This window comes from Eucyclogobius newberryi, unplaced genomic scaffold (assembly GCF_026437365.1).
Source record: "Eucyclogobius newberryi isolate DKJ021-1_F unplaced genomic scaffold, fEucNew1.0.hap1 SCAF_6, whole genome shotgun sequence".
Lineage (NCBI taxonomy): Eukaryota > Metazoa > Chordata > Actinopteri > Gobiiformes > Gobiidae > Eucyclogobius > Eucyclogobius newberryi.
This window is the reverse complement of record NW_027316278.1, coordinates 8067679-8088758: the sequence shown is the minus strand read 5'-3', so window position 1 is coordinate 8088758 and position 21080 is coordinate 8067679. Positions and strand designations below refer to the sequence as shown.

Sequence of the window (21080 nt, the reverse complement as noted above, 5' to 3'; positions counted from 1 at the left end):
AGAGAGGAAGATCAGAGGACATGTCAGTGCAGAGAGGAAGACCAGAGGACAGGTCAGTGCAGAGAGGAAGACCAGAGGACAGGTCAGTGCAGAGAGGAAGACCAGAGAACAGGTCAGTGCAGAGAGGAAGACCAGAGGACAGGTCAATGCAGAGAGGAAGACCAGAGGACAGGTCAGTGCAGAGAGGAAGACCAGAGAACAGGACAGTGCAGAGAGGAAGACCAGAGGACAGGTCAGTGCAGAGAGGAAGACCAGAGAACAGGACAGTGCAGAGAGGAAGACCAGAGGACAGGTCAGTGCAGAGAGGAAGACCAGAGGACAGGTCAGTGCAGAGAGGAAGACCAGAGAACAGGACAGTGCAGAGAGGAAGACCAGAGGACAGGTCAGTGCAGAGAGGAAGACCAGAGAACAGGACAGTGCAGAGAGGAAGACCAGAGGACAGGTCAGTGCAGAGAGGAAGACCAGAGAACAGGACAGTGCAGAGAGGAAGACCAGAGGATAGGTCAGTGCAGAGAGGAAGACCAGAGGACAGGTCAGTGCAGAGAGGAAGACCAGAGAACAGGACAGTGCAGAGAGGAAGACCAGAGGACAGGTCAGTGCAGAGAGGAAGACCAGAGGACAGGTCAGTGCAGAGAGGAAGACCAGAGGACAGGACAGTGCAGAGAGGAAGACCAGAGGACAGGTCAGTGCAGAGAGGAAGACCAGAGGACAGGTCAGTGCAGAGAGGAAGACCAGAGGACAGGTCAGCGCAGAGAGGAAGGCCAGAGAACAGGTCAGTGCAGAGAGGAAGACCAGAGGACAGGTCAGTGCAGAGAGGAAGATCAGAGGACATGTCAGTGCAGAGAGGAAGACCAGAGGACAGGTCAGTGCAGAGAGGAAGACCAGAGGCCAGGTCAGTGCAGAGAGGAAGACCAGAGAACAGGTCAGTGCAGAGAGGAAGACCAGAGGACAGGTCAGTGCAGAGAGGAAGACAAGAGAACAGGACAGTGCAGAGAGGAAGACCAGAGGACAGGTCAGTGCAGAGAGGAAGACCAGAGAACAGGTCAGTGCAGAGAGGAAGACCAGAGGACAGGTCAGTGCAGAGAGGAAGACCAGAGGACAGGTCAGTGCAGAGAGGAAGACCAGAGAACAGGACAGTGCAGAGAGGAAGACCAGAGGACAGGTCAGTGCAGAGAGGAAGACCAGAGAACAGGACAGTGCAGAGAGGAAGACCAGAGGATAGGTCAGTGCAGAGAGGAAGACCAGAGGACAGGTCAGTGCAGAGAGGAAGACCAGAGAACAGGACAGTGCAGAGAGGAAGACCAGAGGACAGGTCAGCGCAGAGAGGAAGGCCAGAGAACAGGTCAGTGCAGAGAGGAAGACCAGAGGACAGGTCAGTGCAGAGAGGAAGATCAGAGGACATGTCAGTGCAGAGAGGAAGACCAGAGGACAGGTCAGTGCAGAGAGGAAGACCAGAGGACAGGTCAGTGCAGAGAGGAAGACCAGAGAACAGGTCAGTGCAGAGAGGAAGACCAGAGGACAGGTCAGTGCAGAGAGGAAGACAAGAGAACAGGACAGTGCAGAGAGGAAGACCAGAGGACAGGTCAGTGCAGAGAGGAAGACCAGAGAACAGGTCAGTGCAGAGAGGAAGACCAGAGGACAGGTCAGTGCAGAGAGGAAGACCAGAGGACAGGTCAGTGCAGAGAGGAAGACCAGAGAACAGGACAGTGCAGAGAGGAAGACCAGAGGACAGGTCAGTGCAGAGAGGAAGACCAGAGAACAGGACAGTGCAGAGAGGAAGACCAGAGGATAGGTCAGTGCAGAGAGGAAGACCAGAGGACAGGTCAGTGCAGAGAGGAAGACCAGAGAACAGGACAGTGCAGAGAGGAAGACCAGAGGACAGGTCAGTGCAGAGAGGAAGACCAGAGGACAGGTCAGTGCAGAGAGGAAGACCAGAGAACAGGACAGTGCAGAGAGGAAGACCAGAGGACAGGTCAGTGCAGAGAGGAAGACCAGAGGACAGGTCAGTGCAGAGAGGAAGACCAGAGGACAGGTCAGCGCAGAGAGGAAGGCCAGAGAACAGGTCAGTGCAGAGAGGAAGACCAGAGGACAGGTCAGTGCAGAGAGGAAGATCAGAGGACATGTCAGTGCAGAGAGGAAGACCAGAGGACAGGTCAGTGCAGAGAGGAAGACCAGAGGACAGGTCAGTGCAGAGAGGAAGACCAGAGAACAGGTCAGTGCAGAGAGGAAGACCAGAGGACAGGTCAATGCAGAGAGGAAGACCAGAGGACAGGTCAGTGCAGAGAGGAAGACCAGAGAACAGGACAGTGCAGAGAGGAAGACCAGAGGACAGGTCAGTGCAGAGAGGAAGACCAGAGAACAGGTCAGTGCAGAGAGGAAGACCAGAGGACAGGTCAGCGCAGAGAGGAAGACCAGAAGACAGGTCAGTGCAGAGAGGAAGACCAGAGAACAGGTCAGTGCAGAGAGGAAGACCAGAGGACAGGTCAGCGCAGAGAGGAAGACCAGAGGACAGGTCAGTGCAGAGAGGAAGACCAGAGAACAGGTCAGTGCAGAGAGGAAGACCAGAGGACAGGTCAGTGCAGAGAGGAAGACCAGAGAACAGGTCAGCGCAGAGAGGAAGGCCAGAGAACAGGTCAGCGCAGAGAGGAAGACCAGAGGACAGGTCAGTGCAGAGAGGAAGACCAGAGGACAGGTCAGTGCAGAGAGGAAGACCAGAGGACAGGTCAGCGCAGAGAGGAAGACCAGAGAACAGGTCAGCGCAGAGAGGAAGACCAGAGGACAGGTCAGCGCAGAGAGGAAGACCAGAGGACAGGTCAGTGCAGAGAGGAAGACCAGAGGACAGGTCAATGCAGAGAGGAAGACCAGAGAACAGGTCAGTGCAGAGAGGAAGACCAGAGGACAGGTCAGTGCAGAGAGGAAGACCAGAGGACAGGTCAGTGCAGAGAGGAAGACCAGAGGACAGGTCAATGCAGAGAGGAAGACCAGAGAACAGGTCATGGCAGAGAGGAAAACCAGAGGACAGGTCAGTGCAGAGAGGAAGACCAGAGGACAGGTCAGTGCAGAGAGGAAGACCAGAGGACAGGTCAGTGCAGAGAGGAAGACCAGAGGACAGGTCAGTGCAGAGAGGAAGTTTAGGGTTATTCAATCCAATCCAACTTTATTTGTAGAGCACATTTTACCAACACAAAGTCTCCAAAGTGCAATTAAAATATGTTTAAAAGAAAACAAAAATACATTTAAAAAAATAGATGAATACGTACAAACCAAATAAAAACTAATTAAAGACAACATAAAATATATAAAATAAAATAAAAACAAATGAAAAACAACATAAAATATATAAAATAACAAAAGAGAGTCAGATTTTTTACATTCAGTGTTTGAACTGAAACAACTTATTTTTGCCTCTAAAATGGTCTTGATTATATTTTATTTTGTTTGTACAATTATATTATAATAAGCTGCAACTAACTAACATTATTTATTTATATTATTATTTCTGTTATTTTCTTTGATTAATTGATTAGACATTTTCCCCCTCTCATCATGTTTTGGAGATTGTAAATAATAATTAAATCATTAAGTTATTGGAGGAAATCGGACGAGTCGATACTTCAGAGTGCACTGGTTCTACCTCAGAGATAAGAGAGTTTGTTCTAGCTTGTCCCTTAGAACAAATAAAGCAGGTCACGAGCGTCCACCGCACCTCAGGAGACAATAACATGCAGGAGATTTATCACACACTTCATTATTGTGGTTATTGTGGTTTCTTTTGGACACATTAGATTAGCTTTGGACAAACTTTGGACCGAGCGGGACTAATATTTACTGTTCTGGATGTGTTGTTTGTGCTTTTGGTTCTCTCTGTTGTTTTTTCTGTGTTTAAAGTAGAAAAGTTGATTAAAAAAAATGACAATCAGGAAGAAACTGGGAACAAACTTGGAGCTAAACTGTTCTTCATCCATGGTAAAAATGTAAGAGAGTCTTTCACAGACCTGTCCCAGTGTCCCTGTGTCCCAGTGTCCCAGTGTCCCAGCGCGTGGCTCCAAACAGATTGTTGCACGAAGAAGAAAAAACAGAATCCACTACGAAGAAATTGCACCTTTCATATATGAATGTTCAAGACTTCTTCTCCTACAGTTTAAGAACTAGTTATTGTTATGGGTTTTTCCTTGTTGATTCCCTTTTTCCAACATCATAGCACGGTCACCATTTAGCCTGTCTGAAGTTTTTTAATTAACAATGATGCTTTGGTTTGTTGTTTTTATCATTATCCTATACTGAACCCCCTGTTCCTCATCCAACTATAGCCCAGCCTTTAGCCCAGCAATTAATATCATCGACATGTTTGTTCATAACTTTCAAACTGTCATAAGTCTTGACCAGATTAGTTTCTTTGTTTCACCTCCTTCGCACACACTGCTATATTTATATGTGCAAAACAGTGCTAAGGATACAGCCATGATCAGAGCTAAACTGTGCATTGAGTGTGCGTGTGATTGTGCGTGTGCGTGTGATTGTGCGTGTGCGTGTGATTGTGCGTGTGATTGTGCGTGTGCGTGTGATTGTGCGTGTGCGTGTGAGTGTGATTGTGCGTGTGCGTGTGATTGTGCGTGTGCGTGTGATTGTGCGTGTGCGTGTGATTGTGCGTGTGCGTGTGCGTGTGATTGTGCGTGTGCGTGTGATTGTGCGTGTGCGTGTGATTGTGCGTGTGCGTGTGATTGTGCGTGTGCGTGTGATTGTGCGTGTGCGTGTGATTGTGCGTGTGCGTGTGCGTGTGATTGTGCGTGTGCGTGTGATTGTGCGTGTGCGTGTGATTGTGCGTGTGCGTGTGATTGTGCGTGTGCGTGTGATTGTGCGTGTGCGTGTGATTGTGCGTGTGCGTGTGCGTGTGATTGTGCGTGTGCGTGTGATTGTGCGTGTGCGTGTGATTGTGCGTGTGCGTGTGCGTGTGATTGTGCGTGTGCGTGTGATTGTGCGTGTGCGTGTGATTGTGCGTGTGCGTGTGATTGTGCGTGCGTGTGATTGTGCGTGTGCGTGTGATTGTGCGTGTGATTGTGCGTGTGCGTGTGATTGTGCGTGTGATTGTGCTTATGTAACTGCTTGACTGTTTGTTGAGTTGATAATAGCGCTCACATTTGGAGGGCTCTCAGCTGCATGTTTCCCACTGCAGCTCAGGGACTACCTGGAATTTAGGAAAGGAAGAGTTTGTTCCTGGTTTAAGTCTAGATAAGGTCTTGTTTTAGTCCTGTTTCAGTCCTGGTTGAGTTCTGGTCTAGTCTGAGGCTGCAAGATTTTTGGGACAAATAATATTGTGATTACGAATGGATTTTGTTGTTTGTGGAAGAATTTATGGAACTACAAAAATGGCTGCTTGGGCGATTGTGTCCAGTCAAATTGCTATTTAGGTTTAATAGTGATTAATCTGACCCCAGTTTATTTAGTTGTGGGTTTACACTCTGTGTGGGATCCTACTTTAAATAAGTTTACCTCCTCATCATGGCTCCTCCCACGCTCCACCAAGTGAGAGCCAGGTTAGTCCCGGTCCCAATAATCAGCTCCACCTGGTGCTGCAGGATTCATCTCATGATGGGCGGGGCAAGCAGGCAGGAGGACACACATGGACAAACCCATTTAGCTTTGTTTTGTGTTTGAAAATCACACCCACAGTGCTTCTAAATGTGTTCTCTTGTCATGTACATACAAAAGAACACATTTTGAATTTGGGAGCCGACACTGATCACAATCACATCAAACCTCTCTGTTGTTTTCTTGCAGGAGAAAAAGCGCGCCGAGGCCTCTCTACACGAGATGAAGACGAGCTACGAGAACGAAATCTGTGAGCTGCAGTGTAAGATCCAGAAGATGCAGATGGTTAGTGCACAGTCGATTCTACAGAAATGTGCGTGCGATGCAGCCTGACTACAAACTGTAACCTCTGTCCATCAGGTCGAGGAAAAGTACAAGAACAGTGTTGTAAAAGATGAGAGTCCTGCCCTCAAGAAGAAGATCAATGGGCTGATGCTGGTGCGTGATATTGTATTATGAATGTTGGTGGTGGGATAAGACAGTGCGATTTTGATTAGTACATAAATTATGCAGTTCATTTCACATTTGATGCTTTTATTTCACTCAATATTGTCATTGTAGCACTGCTTTGTGGAACTGCAGCTTCTAAAGAGATGTTCCTCAGCAGCGTTAAACCTTTTATGTCCAAACCAAACGCAAAAAAACTCACGAGACACTTCTCCACTTTGCGTCGATGTTCTCTCGCTAGATGTTGTCCCATCGCTAATGAATGTCGATGACACGAGGAGTTTGTCGTAATGATGAAATGTGGTCGTTGCAGGAGAACCAGCGTCTGAAGCAGGACCTGCTCCGCTCCCAGACCAAAGTGTCGTGTCTGCAGAGCGAGATGGACTGCCTGAAGAACGAGCTCACCGACCAGAGCATCAACTACGAGCGGTGAGACACACTCCAGCTCTGGGCCGGTGCGCCGTCACTGTGTCCTTGTACAAGACACTTCTGCTGACGCCTCTGTGACTGTGACGTGTGGGAGACTGTGGGTGTGTTTGGAGGGACTGGAGAACGTTAAGCAGCTACAGAGTGAAGAGGAATTATCCAATGTGAAGCATCTTTTACTGAAGGTGGAAAAAGAAAGCTGTATAAACCTCAGGAACGTCTTTTTTGTTTTGTTTTTCACTATTACTGATATTTTTTTAGTTTCAACACGTTTCCAGAGCATAAACGATACACACTGTAAATCACCGCCATTTAACACATACAAAAAGGAAAAAGACTATTAGAAAGGACCAGATCTTGATTAAAACTTGATTTAATTACACAGCTCTAGCTACCAAGCCCTTTTACTCACTGAATTTCAAACTTAAACTGCGTCTGGATGATTGCATAAACGAATGGACCTGACTTAATACCTTGTCCAGTTGAACGCTTTTCAAATCCGGATGACACTCCTGGCTCTCAATATTTTTTAGATTATCCCGCTAACGATATTCAGATCACATTATGTCAGTCCAACAGAAATGTGTTAAACCATACATTTTTATATCATACGGAACGGAAGACGAAATGAGAAGAAAAAACACCAAAATAGTCTGTAGAAAGTCAGTCTGGCAAACTTTTGTATCCGTCCAATTTCTGACAAATTAGTTTATTTTTGTTTATTTTTGTCTTCCAATTGTAAATGTCCGGTGTCGTTTCCGTCCAGTCCTTGACCGTCCGCTCCGTCCCTCTCATCCGTCGGCTAACTTTCTTCTTTTTATGCCGCAGTCAAAAGTGCATTTCGCTGGTATCCATCTATCGTTTCCGTTGTTGGAGTTTTACATCAGAGATACATTGTTTTAAAGTCAAATGGAGCGTGGCTCTTTAAACGTTTTAGTTGAGGTTTAATTATGTCCTTTTTCCTAATCAGCCTTTTTTATCGCCTTTTTTACTATAAATAATATACTGGATATTCAAACTTTGCATGGCTTCAAAACAACATTCACAATATCATCTACATTCCTCTTGCCTGGATGTCTGAAATTTACATAATATATCATTCAAATGCCTTTATTTATTAAATTGGGTTAAGAAATTGTACTTTTCAGACAAAACCAAGACAAATTTAGACTGAATAAGGAAGATTAGACTTAGAAAACTAGTACATTTCTGTCAAATGGAGGACTTTGGTGTTATTGTGATATATTTAGTTTTAATGCAATACTGGAAACGACGAAACAAAGTGGCGCTCCTTGAGACATGATTTGGGTTGTTTTTCTGATGTTTGTGTCGTTAAAAGTGCTACTACTCGACACACAACTGTACGTTAAATAACTTTGCAGAGTTTGTAGAGTTGAGAGTTTGTGGATGTTGAGGATCGCTGTAGACTCTCTTTGTGAGTCCTGTGCCACTGTGTCCTGTTGTCACTGAAACGAGATGTAAGCGGATATCCTGGTCCCGCACAATCAGCTCTTTGGAACCGTCTCTTAGCAACAGGCTGGAGGCGGAGCAACTCTCACTCACAGTTTTCCATCTAAACTTTGTCCCGAGAGGGGATTCAGAGGGCTAGAGACATCCAAAACTGTAATCAAGAAGGACTCTACAAAACTTTATTCATGAGAAAAAGTCAGGATTGAGTAAGATTTTAGGATGACAAAATATTGAATAATTCACACAGCACACATAATAAAAGTAAAAAAGAGCGGTACAAGAAACACAAATGTTCAACTACTGTAGCAATTCATTGACTGATTGTGAGTAGTTTACTATGAAAATAATCACATTTGGAAAACAAAGACGGTGAAATTATTGAATCAAAAATGTCTAAAGATTTCAGATTTTCTTTAATAATAAACTTGGGAGTTCTACAAGCCCTCAGCCATGTATTTGTTTTTCAATGGTCAATAATAATACAATACAATAATAAAAAAATCGCAAACTGATATAATAGTCGATGGATGCAGCCCGGAAATCATTTAATAAAGCGAACACAAAGTTGTTCTCATTAAGGGTGAATTTGAGTCAAGTTCTGTGAGTCTGATTTAGACTTGGTTTGGTCCAAGTTCTGGGTTTAGTCCCAGTTTAGTTCTTTCTTTGTAGAAATCAATTGTTTTTATTTATTGTCACAGATGATTTTAAGAGTCTGCCTTGTTTATGCTCATGAAGTTAATATTGAAAGCCAATTTGGATTTATTAAGAAAAGGTTATACTGAAAATGGTCAAAAGGTGTAAATATAACAAAGATTAAAATCCTCAAACACTACAGAAAACTTTAAGAATAAAAAATTAAATGAATGATCTAACCTCACAAGAAATGATTAATAAAATACTATTTACCAAATGGCAATATTATCATAATCCAAATTATTAGCGTAAACTTTAAAACAAGTTGAAATATATAACAAAAAAATTCCTTTCTTCAATCTACTCGCCATGACTAAAGACAAAAAATAAATAAATTAGGAGCTGAAATGTGATCAATCATTATGAGTGACGAACTGAACCTTTCAAAGTTCTGTTACTTCCTGTAATATGAGTCAAGTGGACGTTAGTGTCTGTTCCTGGACCTGCTTTTATGACCCGGGATGTGCTGATCATGTGACTTTGTGTGTCGTAGGGACGAGGAGCTGATGAAGCAGTTTGCAGACGAACGCGACATTCTGGAGAGTCAGATCGATATCCTGCAGTAAGTGACCGCGGCGCCTTTAAAGTCCGTGTGAAAAGGATCTGCTCATTCTGGTTTCAAATGGTCAACGCGCTCACAAAACCTCCAGAATCGCCCGCTCAGAACCACTTTCAACCCTTAAATTCACCCTTGCAACGACATGGATTAACTGTTTATAGCTTTTTACATTCATTTAACTGTCTGTTTTTATTACTGTTGCGTTATGTACAGTGTTTGAGTGTTTTAGAAGCGTATCATCAACATAACAGAACCTGAGATGCTTGAACACCTCCATCGTCACACCCAAAGTAGCAGCTCATTCTGATTGTGAACCGAAACTTTAAATATTGACATTGACAACTTTTGAATCATGAAAGATAAATTGGGTAACTGTGATTAGACCGATTCGTGTTCGTTTTAGTGTGGCGTGTAAAGGCCCACAGGTTTGGAATGAGTTCGACAGAAGATACAAGTTTGCTCATTCCATTTCTATTTTCAAAAGTAAACAGAAATTGGAGCTTCCAGAAAAATACAATGACTAAAACCCTGTAGCGCTGATGACAAACGCCTCACTTATGTGTCACTCTAGTAAATGTCTTGATCTGTACATTTTAAGAGGAAATGCATATGTTTTTCTTGGTTTCTTGTGGTAATGCAGTAGGAAAGGGGTTTAAAATAATGAGGTAACATTTGAATATATGAAAGGCCTCAGGGGTGTCCCGTACACAAAATGTACTGGTACTTATCTATGAATGTATTTACAGTAGATTTCGTAATGTCCTTGACTAATCTGTCCCCTTTAGAATTATAAGGTTCTAACTGACATCGTTGTGAACAGAGTCATATGTTCTTGTTCCTGGGTCACTTCTGTACATTATATTCAAATATCTGTCGGTGCAGTGCAAAAAACGGGTTAAATTTCACTTGGTGTTAAGGCTCCATCTGCCTGAACATTACATTTAAATTGACCAATCACATTCAACAGCTTTGGACTGTTATTACATCCTTGTTCTAGCAGATTTCTTTATGTATAAAAGGGCATTTCGGACTAAATTTCAAATATTTGTTAACATTTTGGTTATATAGACCTATGTGTTGTCCTCATGTTAATCCAAAGCCATTCATCAAAGTCCTAACTCTTGTATTTCTCTATGCTAATATGTTTCAGTGTCTAATTCGTTTGTTATTTACTATATCACACCTCCAAAATGAGTTAATGTGCCAAAATCAGAAAAGCTTTATTGCTAATGAACAGAATTCACAAACATAGGAACTCTCTTTGGTGATTCAGTGCAACACAAAACGATGAACAATGATAAAACGACCAAAGTCAAAAAGGAAAAACTATTTAAATCTGCTTTTAGGATCAAAATCAAAATGGGCTCTGTATCTACACACTTTATGTTGAATGTGACTGGCCTGATAATGAAAGGTGTTTGCGTGTGGCTTGCAGGACGGCCAATCGGAAGCTGCATGACAGTAATGACGGGCTGAGAGCGGCTCTGGAGCGGGTCACTAAGGTAAGGACCAGGGGGGCGGGGCTCTCCACTGACCAGCTGTATTGTATGTGAAACGTTCCTGTCTGTTGCAGTCGGCCAGTTCTCCCGAAAAGAGCAGGAACAGGAGCCAAAGCATCGCCTACTCGTCCCCCAACACCATCATCGAGAAGTGAGTCTTGTAGGGAAGTCGAGTGCAAACGAACCAGGAAGTGACCGTGAAGTGAGAGACGCACGTGAAGCTCCGGATCAAAACGACGGGACAAATGACAAGCAGAGTCGTGGAAGTAACGGGAGCAGGTCAAATTCTGGTTTAAATATACCGTATTTTCCGGATTACAGCCAAAAAAATGCATAATAGAGAAGAAAAAAACCTTATAAGTCGCACTGGAGTATAAGTCGCATTTTTGGGGAAATGTATTTGATAAAATCCAAGACCAAGAACAGACATTTCATCTTGAAATGCAGTTTAAAATAATAACAGATGAGAGAACATGGTGAATAGGTGTACGTATGCTAACGCTAACACCTTCAGCTACATGACGTATGCTAACGCTAACACCTTCAGCTACATGACGTATGCTAACGCTAACACCTTCAGCTACATGACGTATGCTAACGCTAACACCTTCAGCTACATGACGTATGCTAACGCTAACACATTCAGCTACATGACGTATGCTAACGCTAACACCTTCAGCTACATGACGTATGCTAACGCTAACACCTTCAGCTACATGAGGCACAGACAGAACTGTGGTGAGTGTCTGGTATGTTAACGTAACATATGAACAGTTATTCAGATAACTATAGCATAAAGAACATGCTAACAAGTTTACCAAAGCATCAGTTTTACCCCAAATCACTAAATCCATTGAATTCTTCTTCCTCTGCGTCACTTCTAAACAACTCCACAAACTCCAGAGGAAGAGGAAGTGCAGATTCTTCTTCTGCGTCGCTTAAAGCCTAGAGCGCCCTCTTGTGAAATGCGGTTGCCAGTGTGAAAATAACGAATAATATCACAGAAGTCTCTCCGAAGTATAAGTCTCACTGCAGATCACCAACTATCATGGTTAAAAGTGAATATATTTACAAAAAAAAGTGTTTTAAAGCTAAATGGAACCGAACACAAAAAACACTTGAACATGGGAAAAGTGGCCTATATTCATTCAGTAATAAGTCATTACTTCAGAGAGCTGCACATTTTACGGAAAATCAAACCTGATAAATGAAACTGAACCACCTGGATTAAAGTGTCATAGTGGAGGTTAAGCGTGCCAGGCAACTCTTCAGAAGGAATGTCGAGTCATAAAAGGTGTAGAAATGTGTAGAAATCACCACCTTTAGTCAATTAATCAATGCGTAGACTTTAGTCAAAGGAGAATGTCTTTAGTGGCTCAGGGGCAGTGTCTCATGTATAATGTATAATGCACATACATTTATACTTTACCGTGCACAGTCGTGGTGTGTATAGTTCCACATGAGTAACACGGGGCTGAGCGTGTTTAAAGAAGCGACACGTTTGTCAGGTTTGACTGTGGAAATGACGATCTGCCCGACGGCGTTTATTTTACTGCAATGTAAACTTGAGTCGATTTAACTATTTGAACAACTTTTTGCCAAAGTCATAAATGTTGGTCATAAGAAGTAACTGCAACTAAATGAAAGTTGTCAAACAATTTTTAAAATCCATTAACACGTAAATTAAAGTTGAAATATGGTGACTGAAGCCTTCTGGATAGAGAATATTAATGTTTATTATTGATAAAATTATGAAACTATTTATTTTTTGACATTGATTTAAGAATGCCGCTCTTGAATATGTTTTAGAGTCTGTAGTTCAGAATGACGATTATCAAAATGCAATTATTTTACAGTCGACATGTCACAATTATTCCTATTTCCTAATTATTACAGCCCTGATGACACTTACTTTACTTCACTACATTTGAGAGCACTTACTTTCTTTCTTACTCCACTACATGTTTTAAAAGACTGCAAAGTAAAACGTACTTTCTGCACGGTTTGAGGGGTTATTTTTAGCATGTTTATTGTGACATTTGCCTGAAGAAAAGTCTTGGCTTTGAGCAAACACAAAATATAAACATAGAAAGTCTAGAAACATTGAGAAACTGACTAAAAGGAGCAGAACAATTGTTTCATCAGGGTCATCACTTTTCACTCTTTTATAAATGGTCAAATACTTTTACTTTTCACTCCGAAAGTAGAATGTGTTACTACTTTTAAATAGATTTGTCTAAACTTTTACTTGAGTATACGATATGCTCAGTAACAACACCACTGAGTAATTGTCATTTGAAAACTACATTTGAATATCACGTTTGACACGATTGTGCCTCGTCTTTTGACTCGATTGTCCTTCGTCTTTTGACACGATTGTGCTTCATCTTGTCTTACACTCTGTTCCTTGTGCCGTTCTTGTGCCCGTCCAGGTTCTGCCAGCGCATGGACGAGTACCCGCTGTACCAGCGCCGGCCCAGCTGCGACTCCCTGGCCCTGGCCCTGTGCGACCCGGGGCTGAGGAGGAGGAGGAACAGCAGCGAGTGCGAAGAGGACAGCCTGCCCGAGCTCTACCCCGACAGCGGGCTCTCCACGCTCCGGGGCTCTAACGGCGGCGGCGACTACGACACGGGCTCCAAGTGTCTGGAGGAGGAGGAGGAAGTGGAGGAGAAGAAAGAGGAAGATGAGGAGGAGGAGGAGGAGGAGGAAGTGGAGGAAGTGGAGGAGGAGAGCAGGGGGAACAACACGACAGAGGACAGTATCATGGAGGAGCAGTTTGGGTCAGAGGTAGGATTGTCCACGTGTGCTGTGTTTAGGGCAAATAACAGCTTAAACTCGCACCAAACCAGGAACTGACTCACTTTGGACACGGCTTAAAAATATTATAAATCAACAATACTTTCTTTATGATTCCGATGTCGTGAGCGCACTGCAGCCAAACTGAACATTTCATCCATCCAGATTTACAAATGACCGGGTTTCGCACGGTTCTGAAGGCCGATAATAATTCAACATTAAATTACAATTGTTTTTCCGCTATGATTTTGTTGTATGGCCGACATTAGCACCTAGTCTTTAACGGAAACATCAGTTCAGGGTCAGTTGTGGATCCTAAATGAAGAATATCCATGTATATATCCTTGTACTCGTAAGACAAAGCTGTCTCTCGCCTCCCTCTGAGTATTTGTGTGAATATAGTTCCCAGATTTATATATAAAGACTGTGTTACAGCCGACGGAGACTTTAGACGAAGAGTCGGCCATCGGCTCCGACAGCAGCTCCGTCCTGGAGTGGAAACCTTCAGAGATGTCGAGTGTGACCGCGCCAGAGCCCAAAGTGAGGAGGACTCTCAGCGCCATCCACATACAGGTACAACTTCTGCGCACAGGTGCAACCACTGCGTACAGGTGCAACCGCCGCGTACAGGTGCAACCGCCGCGTACAGGTGCAACCGCCGCGTACAGGTGCAACCGCCGCGTACAGGTGCAACTACTGCATACATACAATAATAATACTCACGTAACCTGCAGCGCTCCTTGTCTCTTTTATTCTGCAGATATACAAACAAGTCATCTAACAATACTTACATTTCAAACTTGATTTTTATACTGATTATCACAAAGGTAATAAAAGAACTCTTCAGACGTTTCAACACAAAGTAGTTTATTTAAATATACGGTAGTTTGCAAATGGGCCTTGGTCTCTAATCTGTGACACAATTTTATATTCTGACATTTTAACACATTCGCTGTCTTTGTGCAGTGTATGGACCTTTTTGAACATTTGCATGTAAAGCTTAAGAAAATTTAACCATAGAATTCAGCCCTTTCAGCTCAAAATGTTCTAAATTGGGACGTGCAATCAACAATTTCAAACTAAATAATACATTGTTTAATTGTGAAGTCCTCCAAACCTGTTGCTCTTGGTTACGGTTCACAGAAGGAGGACGTGGACAGTGCAGACCTGGGCTACATGACGTCAGAAAAGGCCTTCAGGATCGTGTTGGCCGGAGACGCGGCTGTGGGAAAGTCCAGCTTTCTGCTCCGCCTCTGCAAGAACGAGTTCAAGGTCCACTCCAGCGCCACGCTGGGTACGAGCGTCCAGCCTGTCCAGCCTGTCCAGCCTGTCCAGCCTGTCCAGCGTCTCACGGCTCATGACCATGTGACATACGGGTGTATTTACATGGCCAGAGAAATCATCAAATAACCCAATAATTAGATCTGATTTCAGATGTGTGTTTTCAAGGAAATCTGATCATCAGAAACACAAAAACATGATTTCATAGATGAATCTGATGAAGTTAGAACTTTGACGGACTCGAGGGATCTTTGTGCTTATTGGACCAGGAATAATCTATTGACGTCACTCTCTGAACACTGTAGACTCCTGGTAATGCATGTGCCGCTGCTGAGAAACTAATAAGAACTAAAGCGAATTGGGTTATATTATATTCTGTTATGCTGTAAAGATTGTCCAGGTTGTTTTTTTCATATGAAACAAACAAATCCACATTAGTTTAAATGGCATTCATATAATCCAACTCCAGAAATCAGATAATGATCAGATTTTGTTTGCATGTCACCAGATTATTGAAATGACAGTTACAAGGAAAAATATAGAAAACAAGATCAAGCTAAACATGTAAAGAGTTATTTGTTTGTTCCATTATTCTATCTTTTTCTGGCCATGTAAATGAACCCTGTGAATTGAAAGCCCTTAAAGAAAAATAAGTCATAAAATAAAATCAAGTATGTAGATATTTATAGATATGCAATGCGTAGACACCATTTACCAATAAGTGTGCCCATGACTATTACACTTTTCATCGTAAACGTGTGAATTGGCGTGACTTCTTCTTCTTTCCGTAGGCGTGGACTTCCAAATGAAAACGTTAATTGTGGACGGCGAGCCCACGTTGCTTCAGATCTGGGACACGGCGGGACAAGAGAGGTCTGTTTAAAAACTGCTGCGATACAGGCGTTCGCGGTGACGTCACACATCCGGGACTTCCCCATAGCGGCCATTTTGAAAGGGGCACGCGATGTATATAAACCACCACGACTGCATCCTTTTCCACGATTCTATAATGAGCTACGAATACTTTGTTTCTTTAGACGATAACGGCAAACTAAGGTACACGACAAAGCTCTCATCAATGTCCTGACAGAACGCAGGATTTTGGCCTCATACATCCTGGATTTCGTATGTAGTAGACGTGTTGTTGAGCCCCTTTCAAAATGGCGGACTCGGTTGCCACTGTACAAGTTTCCGGATGTGCGAACGCATGTATGTCGCACGGAATGTCTTGAACGACCGCCCGTTTGTCTCCAGGTTCCGGAGCATCGCCAAGTCGTATTTCCGCCGCGCGGATGGCGTCCTGCTGCTGTACGACGTGGGCTGTGAGCAGAGCTTCCTCAACGTGCGCGAGTGGGTCGACGTGATCGAGGTAACGCCGGCGCGATTAGGTCACGAAAAGACGCAACCAAACGCTTTTAACCGTGTACTTGTGTTGTCTCCTCGTCTCAAAAAATGGACCTGGAGCTGTGTTTTTCAAATTTTTTGTTTCAATAATGCGGTTTACGAGGTCGTCTTCTCTGAGCCTCACCAATCACTCCGTTTAAATTTTACGCCAATGAACGCGTCCAATGTAAAAAAAAATAAAATACTTTTCTGTGCATTTTTAGTTTATAAATCGCCAGACTTTATTAGCATATCACATCATGTTGCTTAGGTAGGGTGACCAGATTTTCACATTTAAAAACTGGGACAAACCGGGTTGGGATAGGAAGTACTAAAAGTGTAAAAAAAAAATGCAGTAAATTTGTATGCACCCGATCATTCTTTCCTCTTTCACTTGTGAGTCGGTGTATAATCTGAGAGACTTTAATCAGTGGCAATTAGGGCATCTTTTGTGCTTTGGTGATTTCTAAAGACGTTTCTTTTGCCAAACTAGAAAAAATCTAACATTTATATTCCCTTCTTTGCTGTTGGAAGGGCTCAAAGTGGTCAAAACTGGGACAAATGGGACATGTCTTTAATAAAACTGGGTCAAATCAGTGGTTTTGGACACATCTGCTGGGACATGGGACACAGGGCTCAAAAGTGGGACTGTCCCGGGTAAATGGGGACATCTGGTCACCTTATGCTTAGGGCTACTATTATTTATTTTTTCATTGTTGCTTCTGTCACCAGAGGGCGCTCCGACGCTCTGACAACTGCAACTTTGGAAAAAAACGTGTTTAAATGTTTTTCCAAATGTAATCCCAAGGTCACCAAAAGCATGTTTAAAAGCTAATTAAAGCCACACGAATGCATAATATGTCCACTAAAGTGTTTTATAAGCTGATCCTAATCTCTCTCAATAACGTTTCTTTTACATGCAGCGCCTCAGTAAGTTTGTTTTTTAATAATAATGTATTTCTGTGCGTTTGATGCAGTGCGTGTTTTGTGACGTGAGTTTGGAACCTTTAGTCATTAGAATCCGTCCATGCGTTTAAGTACAATGTTTTAGAAAGTTGAACTAGTGCTACAGGAACTTTGTTGGTGCAAAGCTTTTGTTCACTCTATCGAGACTGTGGCATTAGTGCATTGTTTAGGTTTATATGAGCAAAAAACGATTTACCTGTTGTATTGCGCTCTGAGCGGTGCAGACTTAAATATCTCTAAATAACCCGTCAGAACACTTTAATAATGCTGAGGGAACATGTATTTATTGTACATTAGTCACATTAGCTGACTGGTATTATTATAATTATTGATTATTATGATTATTATAATTATTATGATGATACTATGATTATTATGATGATTATTATAATTATTATGATTATTGTAATGGTTATAATATTTAAAATTAAATCAATTATGATTAATATTAATAATAATCATTAATAATACATTATTATTTGCAGTATTAACAGTATGTCATTAACCACCACTGGCACAAATGTGAAATGAAATGCACACATTTGAATCATGAAAATGTCAATGTATTGCATAAACAACATTGAGGCACAAAAAAACATTTAAAATACTCCTGGCCATATATTGATACAGCACGATATAACAGTATTTTAGATATAGATTATCAGAATAACATTTTGGTCTGAATTCCCTAAACGTCATGATCTGATGCTGTGATATATAATAGTGTTTGTGTTTTAGTGTCAGGTAAAGCCTCATGTTCAGTTGAGTCAGAATCACATCATCCTTTTGTTGGACATTTAAAGTTCATTGTAAATATTCCCAAATTAAATCTTAGCCATGTGGCGTTCAACAATCGCCCACTTTCAAAACACCGGAGAATTCCCCTTCATTTCTCCCATGGACTTTTGTCAATTTCAAACGTTAAGAGTTTAAAGCCACGATAGAAACTGATCTGTGTTAACTAATGTCCATAATACTGTTGTTTTCAGTCCAAAAACACATTTAAGACTTCAAATATTGGCCACATTTTTGAATAACTTAATATTGTTAAGTTTATGAAACAGATTTTTCTTGTGACGTTTGTTTGCATTTAGCTGATTGGCCGCAAACGAACTCTCAACATTTGTATATATGCATGCGTGTTGTGTCATGTTTGTTCTTTAAAATGCTGTAATGAATGTGAAATGAACAAAGCGAGACTGTCGAGCCTCTAAACTGATAATTACACATACATTATTGCACTAACGTGGAGCGTCCTTGTCCGCCGCAGGACGTGTCTCCAGAGGACATCCCCATAATGCTCGTGGGAAACAAATGTGATCTGAGACAGGAAGGCCTCAAGTGTGTGTCCAGCAGCTACGGAGAGAAGCTTTCGATGGTGAGAAACAAAAGCGGCTGTCGCTCTTCTGTTCCCGGTGCCGTACGTCACACTCTGCTGCTCGTTTCAGACGTACAACACTCTGTTCTGTGAGACCAGCGCCAAAGAGGGCTCCAACGTGCTGGAGGCAGTTCTACATCTGGCCAGGTAAAAAGAACTCCAAAATGATCAGAAATGGTGAGAAAAGGCTGCATTTTAGATTGAGGTTTGCTGCCCTCTGCTGGAAACAATGTGGGAAAACACCTAAGATTTGTAATTAAACAACAAAAACACATTCTGACACTTCCAGGGACTAGAAAAATGTGTCGGGCGAGTAAATTGTAAGCTTTTGTCACTTGTCTGAAAGTGTTTAAAATGCACACGTCAAGTCACGTCCCCTTTTGATGACATCACAGATTCTGTTTTACAACTCGGCTCTATTTCTTGTCATTTTAAACCCTTTTATTTTCAAATGTTCTTCACAAACTGCAATGTAATGGAAGTAAAACTATGAAATATTTAACACCACCAAACACCACCATATTAGTCACACATACTTTAAGCAAGAGCACTTTCAATTAGAAGTAAAAGCACTTTAACAAGAATGTTAAGTTAAAACTACAATGTTTTTAGGGATGGTTTGATATGGATTTTCTTTCAGTTCACAGATTAACTTGTCACTTTTATAAAAGTAATAACAATGTTTTTATCTGGGATATAAACTGAGGATTTGCATGATTGTGTAAATATGTTATATTTTAGCCTAATTGTTTTTCTAGCTCTATTTTTACTCATTAGTCTGAGCGAAAAGACAAATGTGATGCTCTGAGGATAAACGGAGCACGATGCGCAACCACGACGCACACGCGACGCACACGCGACGCACACGCGACGCACACGCGACGCACACGCGACGCACACGCGACGCACACGCGACGCACACGCGACGCACACGCGTTCAGGTCACATCTAAGACAACGATATGAACTGTACACCTCTAAATCCTTCACACCTGTGTTAACTGCGGCTCAACACTTGCAGTACTTAGAGTATTTAAACTCCAGACACGTTCGCCTCGGCTCACGCTTCATCGTTTGCTCCCACAGGCAGGTCAGAAAGTACCACAATAATGTTGAAGTGACCCGGTGCCAGTCTCTGCCCAGCCTGGACGCTCCGAGGAAGAAGCCCCAGTTCTCCTGCTGCACCTGAACTACTCACCAAAGACTCATTCAGCCACACCCACAGCCACAGCCACAGCCACACCCACAGCCACACCCACACCCACAGCTCACTGCAAAACTAGAACGGCTTTGACTCTGGGTTTTAATCTTGATTTCAATAGTTTTAGTCGGTGAACCCAAGATTATTTTAAATTTTAAAATGTTTCTTAATGCTTAATAATAAAGTTATTCAAAAGTAGAAAAATTTGCACTCAAGTCCAAATAAGTGAATACGTTAAAGGTTCAGTTTGTAACTTATTTTCCATTAATAAAAGTTACATGCACTTATTGTGCGCCACATAAGCAATTAAATCTAATCTAGACAAAGAAAATACTCAATTTTAGATTTTGATTTTAAGTCGTTCCAAGCCTCGTTAGACATTTACTTTTTTTGCACTACTGAGACCAATTCGATCATGTTTGTTTGAGATTTTATTTCATTTTCTACAGTTCGAAGGTTTCCGTTTACAGTGTGTTTGTGGCGTCGTTCGATGTGTTTTACAGTGAGTGAACAGAACAGAAAGTGAAGTTGTGTCCGATCGGAAAGGCAAGATACACTTATCATTTTTTACTGTAACAATGAGAAAGTTATGGCAATTTTTTAAAGCTATTTTAGACTTGATTCCATTTTATCGTGAAAAATGCAAGATTAAAAGCAATGTAAGATGCAGTTGCAGCTTAAACAGTTTTATTGTTTTTAAAGTTTTTTCTTTTACAAATCGTTCAAAGAATGAGCTGTATTTTCCTTTTGTAATGTCAAATTTATGAAATTGGCCAAATGACTATTTAATTCCACATTGAGGGCTTACTGGAAGTTGGAGTTTGTACAGATTCGATGACTTTGGTCTGAGAGCACAGAATTATGGGAAGTGAAGTTTTGCACATGTCGCCACTTTTTCAGTTCTACCTTACAGTGTTATTTTTATGAAGATATTTTAACGTCCATTATGTTCATTATTTTAGAGTGATTTGATGAAATTATTATAAATACATAAAATAAATAAAAGTAAATATACAAAATGTTCTTTTTCATTTCAGAAACATTTGTCTGTTGTTTACCAAAACATGCAATATTTTAAATGTATTCATTCTATAATTTTACTGTCTGAATGAATTGGATGGATTTTTAAAAGGTGTTGTCTCCATGGCAATTCTATTGCATTGCATGGAATGCTTCATAGTATGGTTACAAGTCAGATCTGTGGAAAGGCTATCTCAGAACTGGGTCACGCCAGATTGTCTCACTTCACGTGAATCAATCTGAAAGTCTCTCGCAGAAAACATTAGGGATGTTTTAAAAAATATGCAAACTGCAAAATGAGACTATTAAATCCAGTGATTAGAAAAGCAACTGTGTGTATGATTTTAAAAACAAAACAGTGATCAGTGATACG

At 42.0% G+C, this 21080-nt stretch overlaps 1 protein-coding gene across 1 annotated transcript in view; it reads left to right on the top strand.

Moving 5' to 3' along the window:
* The window catches only part of rasef (RAS and EF-hand domain containing), a 29210-nt gene extending 9528 nt beyond the window's left edge, over positions 1 to 19682 (top strand). Inside the window, exons 4-17 of the mRNA XM_072433570.1 lie at positions 5779 to 5874; positions 5950 to 6027; positions 6350 to 6465; positions 9119 to 9187; positions 10620 to 10686; positions 10758 to 10834; positions 13116 to 13470; positions 13915 to 14052; positions 14623 to 14773; positions 15552 to 15633; positions 16015 to 16129; positions 18380 to 18487; positions 18558 to 18634; positions 19573 to 19682. Of these exons, the coding sequence (XP_072289671.1) occupies positions 5779 to 5874; positions 5950 to 6027; positions 6350 to 6465; positions 9119 to 9187; positions 10620 to 10686; positions 10758 to 10834; positions 13116 to 13470; positions 13915 to 14052; positions 14623 to 14773; positions 15552 to 15633; positions 16015 to 16129; positions 18380 to 18487; positions 18558 to 18634; positions 19573 to 19675 (1632 nt within the window). The 3' untranslated portion in view covers positions 19676 to 19682. The remainder of the gene's footprint in view (positions 1 to 5778; positions 5875 to 5949; positions 6028 to 6349; positions 6466 to 9118; positions 9188 to 10619; positions 10687 to 10757; positions 10835 to 13115; positions 13471 to 13914; positions 14053 to 14622; positions 14774 to 15551; positions 15634 to 16014; positions 16130 to 18379; positions 18488 to 18557; positions 18635 to 19572) is intronic.
* The last annotated feature ends 1398 nt before the right edge of the window (positions 19683 to 21080 follow it).